The sequence below is a fragment of the Littorina saxatilis genome, linkage group LG13 (genome assembly GCF_037325665.1).
Source record: "Littorina saxatilis isolate snail1 linkage group LG13, US_GU_Lsax_2.0, whole genome shotgun sequence".
NCBI classification, from domain to species: domain Eukaryota; kingdom Metazoa; phylum Mollusca; class Gastropoda; order Littorinimorpha; family Littorinidae; genus Littorina; species Littorina saxatilis.
The window spans coordinates 25887360-25897885 of record NC_090257.1 but is presented as its reverse complement, the minus strand read 5'-3'; the positions used below and the strand labels follow the sequence as shown (position 1 = coordinate 25897885).

At 43.3% G+C, this 10526-nt stretch overlaps 1 protein-coding gene across 3 annotated transcripts in view; it reads left to right on the top strand.

The window, feature by feature from the left end:
- The window catches only part of LOC138945371 (phosphatidylinositol 3,4,5-trisphosphate 5-phosphatase 2-like), a 42786-nt gene extending 38874 nt beyond the window's left edge, over positions 1–3912 (top strand). Inside the window, exons 27-28 of one of the 3 annotated variants that reach the window (XM_070316799.1) lie at positions 3–176; positions 3474–3912. In XM_070316799.1, coding sequence (XP_070172900.1) covers positions 3–176; positions 3474–3728 — 429 coding nt within the window. In that variant the 3' untranslated portion in view covers positions 3729–3912. Of the gene's footprint in view, positions 177–3473 lie in introns of all 3 variants that reach the window. The other 2 variants (XM_070316798.1, XM_070316800.1) reach the window with 2 other exon arrangements.
- The last annotated feature ends 6614 nt before the right edge of the window (positions 3913–10526 follow it).

The following is a 10526-nucleotide window of genomic DNA, read 5'->3' as shown; positions in this document are numbered from 1 at the left end:
AGGTGATACCGGTAACAGTCTCGGTTGGGTGCACAACACCGACCAGCTCCCCAGGTGCACAGGCCGTAGCTGGTTCATCGCACGTCCTGCCCATGTCTTCGGACCCAGGACCCCAAGACTCTCCCCCTCCCATCCCCCGCAAACTGAAGCCTGGCACCCCCAATGTTCCTGTTGTTGTGAGTATTGTCTGTGACATTGAGTAGCTCTCTGGACTCGTGATCCTAGGATCACGGGTTTGAATGCGGACCAGACACAGGTCAATTTAATGTGCTAGGGTCACGGGTTTGAATGCGGAACGGACACGGGTCAATTTAATGTGCTAGGGTCACAGGTTTGAATGCGGAACGGACACGGGTCAATTTAATGTGCTAGGGTCACAGGTTTGAATGCGGAACGGACACGGGTCAATTTAATGTGCTAGGGTCATAGGTTTGAATGCGGAACGGACACGGGTCAATTTAATGTGCTAGGGTCACATGTTTGAATGCGGAACAGACACGGGTCAATTTAATGTGCTAGGGTCACAGGTTTGAATGCGGAACGGACACGGGTCAATTTAATGTGCTAGGGTCATATAGGTTTGAATGCGGAACGGACACGGGTCAATTTAATGTGCTAGGGTCACAGGTTTGAATGCGGAATGGACACGGGTCAATTTAATGTGCTAGGGTCACAGGTTTGAATGCGGAACGGACACGGGTCAATTTAATGTGCTAGGGTCACAGGTTTCAATGCGGAACGGACACGGGTCAATTTAATGTGCTAGGGTCACAGGTTTCAATGCGGAACGGACACGGGTCAATTTAATGTGCCAGGGTCACAGGTTTGAATGCGGAACGGACACGGGTCAATTTAATGTGCTAGGGTCACAGGTTTGAATGCGGAACGGACACGGGTCAATTTAATGTGCTAGGCTCACAGGTTTGAATGCGGAACGGACACGGGTCAATTTAATGTGCTAGGGTCACATGTTTGAATGCGGAACAGACACGGGTCAATTTAATGTGCTAGGGTCATAGGTTTGAATGCGGAACGGACACGGGTCAATTTAATGTGCTAGGGTCACGGGTTTGAATGCGGAATGGACACGGGTCAATTTAATGTGCTAGGGTCACAGGTTTGAATGCGGAACGGACATGGGTCAATTTAATGTGCTAGGGTCACAGGTTTGAATGCGGAACGAACACGGGTCAATTTAATGTGCTAGGGTCACAGGTTTGAATGCGGAACGAACACGGGTCAATTTAATGTGCTAGGGTCACAGGTTTGAATGCGGAACGAACACAGGTCAATTTAATGTGCTAGGGTCACAGGTTTGAATGCGGAACGAACACGGGTCAATTTAATGTGCTAGGGTCACAGGTTTGAATGCGGAACGGACACGGGTCAATTTAATGTGCTAGGGTCACAGGTTTGAATGCGGAACGGACACGGGTCAATTTAATGTGCTAGGGTCACAGGTTTGAATGCGGAACGGACACGGGTCAATTTAATGTGCTAGGGTCACAGGTTTGAATGCGGAACGGACACGGGTCAATTTAATGTGCTAGGGTCACATGTTTGAATGCGGAACGGACACGGGTCAATTTAATGTGCTAGGGTCACAGGTTTGAATGCAGACTCAGAGACGGTATTGAAGTCCTATCCCCATGTCACCACAGTGGCCCGTAAAAGACCTCGGTCATCCTGCCATAAGTGCAGATGGCTGATTACATCTGAACACACACACACACCTGGGTAGCGCGACTCTTGTTGCTGCTAGCTTTCCACTGGGAGGAAGTGACCCGAATTTCCCAGCATTGGGATAATAAAGTATAAATGAAATGAAAATGAAATGGAATTGGTGGGTTTGGTTACTGAAACAGTGATTGGTAAATGTGTAGTGATTTTGTAAGTTTATGCACAAAAATGCCTGTTTTCACTCATGCACAAGCTTGCATGTCTTAATGCTAATGCTTTCCACTTTTTGTAACGTTTTGTTTTGTCAAAAATTAAATGTTCCCGTAACCTACCATTTTGTTTGTATTATTCATGCTTTCCATTGTCAAGTCTCTCTCTTGCTTAATCATTGTCTTTCCAGTTCTTGAATGTCATGTGTCACTTGATATTGTTTGGCCCAAGTCCGCAATTTTTTAAAATTAATTGTCATTGTGCAACCACAGACTGAATGTCACCACCCGAGATAACTAGAGAATAGTCCACATGGCTTGCTGTACGTGTGATAATGAAACAGATTGACACGATTTGTTTTTTTAAGTATTGAAATGCGATCGTAAAAGAAAGCTTTTCAATATTGGCAAAAAACCAATGAGTGTAAACCTGGTATCACACAGCAAGCTATGCAGTGTTCTGTTTGTTCTACTGTACTTGCGTGCCTTCTGCTCCAAACGTTCCGAAGTCGAAGCGTCCAAATGAGCGCTTCTGGGGTGATAACACGAGACAACTCCTGTGATCTTGCCGCGAGGTGGCGCCAGTTACCAGCCGAAAGAAAGAAGGGGCATAACCTCGCCAGAACCGACCATTGTCTGTTTACCGTATAAAATGCACGACTTACACACGAACTGTTACCAAACCGATATGCTATTTGTGACCAATGCTAGTGTTTTTTTCCTTTTTTGTGTCTTCTTCTTTGTTCATGGGCTTAGACTCCCACGTACACTCGTGTTTTTGCACGGGTGGAATTTTAAGTGTATGACCGTTTTTACCCCGCCATTTAGGCAGCCATACGCCGCTTTCGGAGGAACCTTTTTTGTGTGATCTTGCCGCGAGGTGGCGCCAGTTACCAGCCGAAAGAAAGAAGGGGCATAACCTCACCAGAACCGCCCATTGAAGACGCATCTTATGCAACCTTGATCGCTTCCATAGCTTCATGAAATCTGGACTTTTACCTCAAAGCAAAAAGACGTCCCTCTAGAAATTATGGCATCCGGTGTAGGTTCTCAAAATTCTTCTAGAGGAAACAGCAAACGCAAAAATGTTTCGAGAATGACGTTTGTCTCAGTGACTTTGCCATCATGAGCAGCGGAAAATTAGGTCTCTGCCAGACTGTAGTTTGACGCAACGTCATTAACATCATATATATTCATGTGCGAGTAAATGGTTTAGTTATGATGTGGGTGGTCTCCCTTACATATTTAGGATAAGAAACAATTACAGCCAAACCTGCCCTGGCGACAATCTCACGAGAGAGAAAAACCTAGACCATAGAACCATGAATGATCCCTGATGAATTGAATTGTATTGTATTGTATTGTATTGTATTGTATTGTATCTTATTGCATTGTATTGTGCAGGCCAAAGCAGACCCGGTGCCCAGAGTGTACAAAGACCTGACCAAGCCAAAGACGGTATTGTATCATATTGTATTGCATTGTATTGTATTGTGCAGGCCAAAGCAGACCCCGTGCCGAGAACGTACGAAGACCTGACCAAGCCAAAGATTGTATTGTATTGTATTGCATTGCATTGTGCAGACCAAAGCAGACCCGGTGCCCAGAACGTACGAAGACCTGACAAAGCCAAAGACGGTTCAGGAGTGGCTGAGCAGCATGGGACTCACGGAGTACCTGCCCTTGTTTCTACGCATCGGCTGCGACACCATGGCGTCCGTTCACAACCTTACGGCAGCGCAGGTGATGAAGATGGGGATTCGTCACCCCGAGCACCGCACGCGACTTCTTCAGAGCGTCCATGAACTGGCCAAACTGACGGAGTATCACAACACCTGATTGGCTCTGGCAGATCACACAAATGGTTCGGCGGCATAGATTGGACCAGATTTACACATGTGTCACACGTGTTGATTGGCCCAGAGATGTCTTGGAAGCGTGGATTGGATCCGATTTACACATGTGTCACACGTGTTGATTGGCCCAGAGATGTCTTGGAAGCGTGGATTGGACCAGATTTACACATGTGTCACACGTGTTGATTGGCCCAGAGATGTCTTGGAAGCGTGGATTGGACCAGATTTACACATGTGTCACACGTGTTGATTGGCCCAGAGATGTCTTGGAAGCGTGGATTGGATCAGATTTACACATGTGGTACACATGTTGATTTGCCCAGAGATGTCTTGGAAACGTGGATTGGACCAGAGGCTCTGACCAGAATGGGTTTAGGAACAGCATTTCTGACAGAAAATTGACGGAATATTAGAGCGCTTGAGTGGCTTGACTTCTGTTCACTTTTTTATTTGTTCAAGTGTCTGTGATTAATTTTGCGTGGTGGCATTTTTGAGTGCTGATAGCATTTTTGACTCACATGCGAAGCAAAAGTGAGTCTATGTACTCACCCGAGTCGTCCGTCCGTCCGTCCGTCCGGACGTCCGGAAAACTTTAACGTTGGATATTTCTTGGACACTATTCAGTCTATCAGTACCAAATTTGGCAAGATGGTGTATGATGACAAGGCCCCCAAAAACATACATAGCATCTTGACCTTGCTTCAAGGTCAAGGTCGCAGGGGCCATAAATGTTGCCTAAAAAACAGCTATTTTTCACATTTTTCCCATTTTCTCTGAAGTTTTTGAGATTGAATACCTCACCTATATATGATATATAGGGCAAAGTAAGCCCCATCTTTTGATACCAGTTTGGTTTACCTTGCTTCAAGGTCAAGGTCACAGGAGCTCTTCAAAGTTGGATTGTATACATATTTTGAAGTGACCTTGACCCTGAACTATGGAAGATAACTGTTTCAAACTTAAAAATTATGTGGGGCACATGTTATGCTTTCATCATGAGACAATTTGGTCACATATGATCAAGGTCAAGGTCACTTTGACCCTTATGAAATGTGACCAAAATAAGGTAGTGAACCACTAAAAGTGACCATATCTCATGGTAGAAAGAGCCAATAAGCACCATTGTACTTCCTATGTCTTGAATTAACAGCTTTGTGTTGCATGACCTTGGATGACCTTGACCTTGGGTCAAGGTCACATGTATTTTGGTAGGAAAAATGTGTAAAGCATGTGAGTCGTATGGGCTTTGCCCTTCTTGTTCTTTATTATGTTAACAGTATTAAATGAAACCACAGACTTTGTTGATTTGTGTTTTCAACATTGAGTTGCACCAGGGTTGCATGGTACTGGATTACCGTTCATGCACGTGTTTGGTTTCAGCTGTTACTAGCTACCAGTTTCAGCACTAAGGCCAAACAAAATTATATGTTGGTTTAGGGACTAACATGACAAAATAAAATAGGGTCGGTAGGTCGGCTTTTTTTTTAATTTTTATTTTTATTTGTAGTCTTGGTATGGTTCGCAAAATGTGCCAGAGGTTGGTTATTTTGGTTGTTTTTGAGAAATGAAAAAGTTTTAGGGTCGGCAGGAAAAATAGGGTTGGTCGGGTTACCCTAAACCAACATATATTTTTGTTTGGCCTAACTTCATAATGCTCAGACTGGGCAGAATATTGTGTCAGCGCTGGTTGTTGTTGGTTGTTATACAGTGTTCAGTTTTGTTTTTAACTAGCTTGAATGTTTACGCATGAAAATTTTTTTGTCATCTGCCACATGTTTAATGGACCCAAAACAAATTGTGTTTCTGATGGCTTAATATCTTCTGAATGCCTGACTGCACAGACAGAGGTGGTTCAGTCAGGCATGCATGAATTGGACCAGATTCACACATGTATCGGACTTGGTTGCTGATTGATAAAAAAAATAGTATTAATATTTTAATCTTGATTCAATTCTGTATGTCAGAAATATATACATGAAACATTACCATACTTTTCGGACTATAAGGCACAACTTTTTTCTCACACTTGACCCCTGCGGCTTATTTAACAGAAGCGCCTTATGTGTATGGCTGAAATAGAAATCCAGGTGAGTACTAGTCAAACAACTTGTGATAATGCAATTGCATGTTTCTGCTACATCTACCCTGGCCAAGTTTCCTTTCAGACATCAAAGAGACCGCGTGAGTACCAGTCAAACAACTTGTGATAATGCAATTGCATGTTTCTGCTACAACTACCCTGGCCAAGTTTCCTTTCAGACATCAAAGAGACCACCCCATAGGTTAAACTCGGTCACTGACCCCGGGTAAGAAGGTCAGTGTCTGTAAACTGATGCAGGCAGTGTTTCCTCTCAGACTTGAAAGGAGACCACGGTCTCATAGATAATACTCCGTCACTGACCCCGGGGTAAGAAGGTCAGTGTCTGTAAACTGATGCAGGCAGTGTTTCCTCGCAGACTTGAAAGGAGACCACGGTCTCATAGATAATACTCCGTCATTGACCCCGGGTCCCGCAGTGGGGCACTGCGGTTATGAAATTAAAGGCCCCTCCTGTTTTTGGAACCGCAGGAGCTTTCTAGTTTGCTGTTAGGTAGATTTTTGGTTCCTCTTTCCTGTCATGCTCTCTTTTTCTTCATGAATTCTTTTCTTTTTTCTGCCTTCTTGCTCATTCACCTGTATTTTTTCCAAAAATCTCTTCTCTTGCCGCTTGTCTCGCGATTCATGTATAGTTTAATCTGTTAGTGTTCTGATGTAAGTCCAGCAGTAGATAGGTTAAGCCTATTTTAACATACTGGAAACTGGTAATCTTCCAGTAGGTATTAATTTAGTTTTACTAAAGCCTGCTGGGACACAAGTAATGGGTTAGTGCATTTGTAAACAGGAATCGCTTGACAAGTGGCCCCCTTCATCCCCCCCTTCCTCGTCCTGATATGGCTCTGCGTAGTCGGCTGGACGTTAAGCAACAAATAAACAAACAAAAAATTGACCCCGGGGGAAGAAGGTCAGTGTCTGTGGTCTGGGTGGCCGAGTGGTAACGCACTTGCGAGTTCGACCCTGGGTCAGGGCGTTAGCAATTTTCTCCCCCCTTTCCTAACCTAGGTGGTGGGTTCAAGTGCTAGTCTTTCGGATGAGACGAAAAACCGAGGTCCCTTTGTGTACACTACATTGGGGTGTGCACGTTAAAGATCCCACGATTGACAAAAGGGTCTTTCCTGGCAAAATTGTATAGGCATAGATAAAAATGTCCACCAAAATACCCGTGTGACTTGGAATATTAGGCCGTGAAAAGTAGGATATGCGCCGAAATGGCTGCGATCTGCTGGCCGATGTGAATGCGTGATGTATTGTGTAAAAAAAATTCCATCTCACACGGCATAAATAAATCCCTGCGCCTTGAATATGTGCACAATATAAATTGCATTAAAAAAAAAAATTAAAACAAATCCCTGCGCTTAGAACTGTACCCACGGAATACGCGCGATGTAAGCCTCATATTGATTGATTGATTGTTAACTGGTGCAGGTAGTGTTTCCTCGCAGACTTGAAAGGAGACCACGGTCTCCTAGATAATACTCCGTCATTGACCCCAGGGGAAGAAGGTCAGTGTCTGTTAACTGGGGCAGGCAGTGTTTCCTCGCAGACTTGAAAGGAGACCACGGTCTCATAGATAATACTCCGTCATTGACCCCGGGGGAAGAAGGTCAGTGTCTGTTAACTGGGGCAGGCAGTGTTTCCTCTCAGATCCTGGGCAAGAAGGTCAGTGTTTGTAAACTGGGGCAGGCAGCTGGTCTCAAGGCCAACCAGCTATCACAATGCACCTGCCTTTGATCTCCAGAGCAAAAATATTTCCACTCTGTATTCTTCCTTTGATGTGGGCTTATAGACAGGAAGCTCCTATACCTAATGTGATGTTTTTTCTCAATTTTACCTCAAAAGTGGGGGTTGCGCCCTATAAAACAAAGCGCCTTATAGTCTGGAAAATATGGTATGTATATATTACCACTGAGCAAATTACTATATGTACTGGTTTCTGGTTAGTTAGTTAAGTTGCTAATTGAACTTAAGTAAGAACCAAAGTGATGCAACTGTACAAAAATGAGATTCTGATCAAAAGTAAAGGTGTTTTTTGAGAGAGAGAGAGAGAGAGAGAGAGAGAGAGAGAGAGAGAGAGAGAGAGAGAGAGAGAGAGAGAGAGAGTATTCCAATCAATTGAAAACCAAAATTTGATGGATGTAAATTTTGTTGATATCATATGGTGTGAATCATTATACTATTTTACTAATAACATTTTAACCTGAATCAGCCAATATGCTTTTTGGAGAACCAAAAAATTGCTTTTGACATACAATGTTTTCACAAGAATTCACCCCTTAACACTATTGTGACTAGCACTGCCACGGCGTTAACGTCCTGCCTGCCCAAGCTTGCCACCAAGAAACTTCCCAAAAATCAGTAACTGTAAAGAAATCTGTCTAGCAAGCTTGAATTAAGTCCAATCACCACCAAATTTTGTGTACTAATTCAAAAATGGATGCCCCGTTCAGTCGTGCTATTTATAAGTTTGTCACGCGATTTGTTTTAGCAAAGGGGGGTGAAAGGGGGGTGAAAGGGGGATAATTTGTGTTTTTTAACGTTTTTTTGTGTGTGTTTTATTTTCCACTGCTTTTTTTAAAAGTTATTTTTTAACAGAAAGTATTATTAATAATGTTATAACCAAACAAGGTGTAAAACCTATGAATTAGCTGAAATATTGTTAACATTGTACACAGAAATAAGGAGACAGTACAAAGAAAAAAACAAGCAAATCACGCATTCACTCACAGCATCCTGACTCAAATGAAACAAAACTGTAACACTCACCAAATGATGTCTAGGTAATCCATATTGAATATAAGTCACATTTTCACAACAAAGTACCAACTGTCCACCTATGAACAATTCCAAAAGGATTTGAAGGCTCCAGCCATCCATTGTTATCAGTGCTGCCACGCCCCCATAGCTCCTGCACGATTCCGAGATACATGTTCGTCTAGCAGTATCACCCCCTACCACGTGTAGTTGCCGACTCGTACTAGCAACAACGGGACTGTTTCTTCCTCAATATCACTGCTATTATCGCTTTCTTGAGGCTAAAACGACACGATGTATCATGATCTACAGGATCCTCAAGATCCAACATCCGGAGAATCTCCTCCCGTGACAAGGCTCGCCTTCGATTCATTTTTTTTGTTCGAAAACACCACGCAAATCTGCATTAATTTGATCAAGCCGGAAGAGAAAACCACGTGTATCAAGGGAAACAACTCAATTTACTGCAAGCTTCAAAAACCGGGAAGCAATCACGAGTCGTGTACCTTGTATGTCTAATACTAAAATAGTCGCTTCCCGTCCGTGGGCGTTGCAGCGTTATTACTAATATAGTCGCATCCCGTCACGAAAGTGTTAAACTGATGTAACAGAATTACTAACAGCATAATCAGCAATGGAATTTCTGTGAACAATTATTGTGATTTAAATGTGTTATGGTATTAAGCTCACTCAACAGTTTACAAATTACAGAGCTTATAAGAATGGAAAACTTGTGCAATGTCATTGCATTATAAGGTCTGTGCATGTAAGATATTGGTTGTAAGGAAACACTGACCCGCCACGCAGAGCTTATAAGAATGGAAAACTTGTGCATATGTAATATATGTATCACCGCGTGTCGACTGCTGGTAATAGCACATGTAGATCCATACTTCTAGTATGATAGGCTTCTGGGTCTGTGCATGTAAGATGATATTGGTTGTAAGGAAACACTCATGACTTGTGTGTTGTTTTGTCACTTACAGAGTTAATGTATGTGCAATCGTTTGTACCTTCTTCTTCTTCTTCTTCTGCTTTGTTCATGGGCTTAGACTCCCAAGTTCACTCATGTTTTTAGCACGAGTGAATTTTTACGTGTATGACCGTTTTTACCCCGCCATTCAGGCAGCATACGCCAATTTCGGGGGAGGCATGCTGGGTATTATTGTGTTTCTATAACCCACCAAACTCTGACATGGATTACAGGATCTTTTCTGTGCGCACTTGGTCTTGTGCTTGCGTGTACACACGAAGGGGGTTGAGTCACTAGCAGGTCTGCACATGAGTTGACCTGGGACATCAGAAAAATCTCCACTCTTAACCCACCAGGCGGCAGCGACCGGGATTCGAACTCACGACCTCCCGATTAGGAGGCCGACCTCTTACCACCACGCCACTGCGCCCGTCACACAGAGCTAATAAGGAAAACTTGTGCATACGTATCACCGCGTGTCGACTGCTGGTAATAGTAGATACATACTTCTAGTATGATAGGCTTCTGGGTCTGTGTATGTAAAAAGATACCCCCCGCGGTTAGGGGGAAGAATTTACCCGATGCTCCCCAGCATGTCGTAAGAAGCGACTAACGGATTCTGTTTCTCCTTTTACCCTTGTTAAGTGTTTCTTGTATAGAATATAGTCAATTTTTGTAAAGATTTTAGTCAAGCAGTATGTAAGAAATGTTAAGTCCTTTGTACTGGAAACTTGCATTCTCCCAGTAAGGTAATATATTGTATTACGTTGCAAGCCCCTGGAGCAAATTTTTGATTAGTGCTTTTGTGAACAAGAAACAATTGACAAGTGGCTCTATCCCATCTCCCCCCTTTCCCCGTCGCGATATAACCTTCGTGGTTGAAAACGACGTTAAACACCAAATAAAGAAAGAAAGAAAGATGTAAAAAGATATTGGTTGTATAAGGAAACACTGACTTGT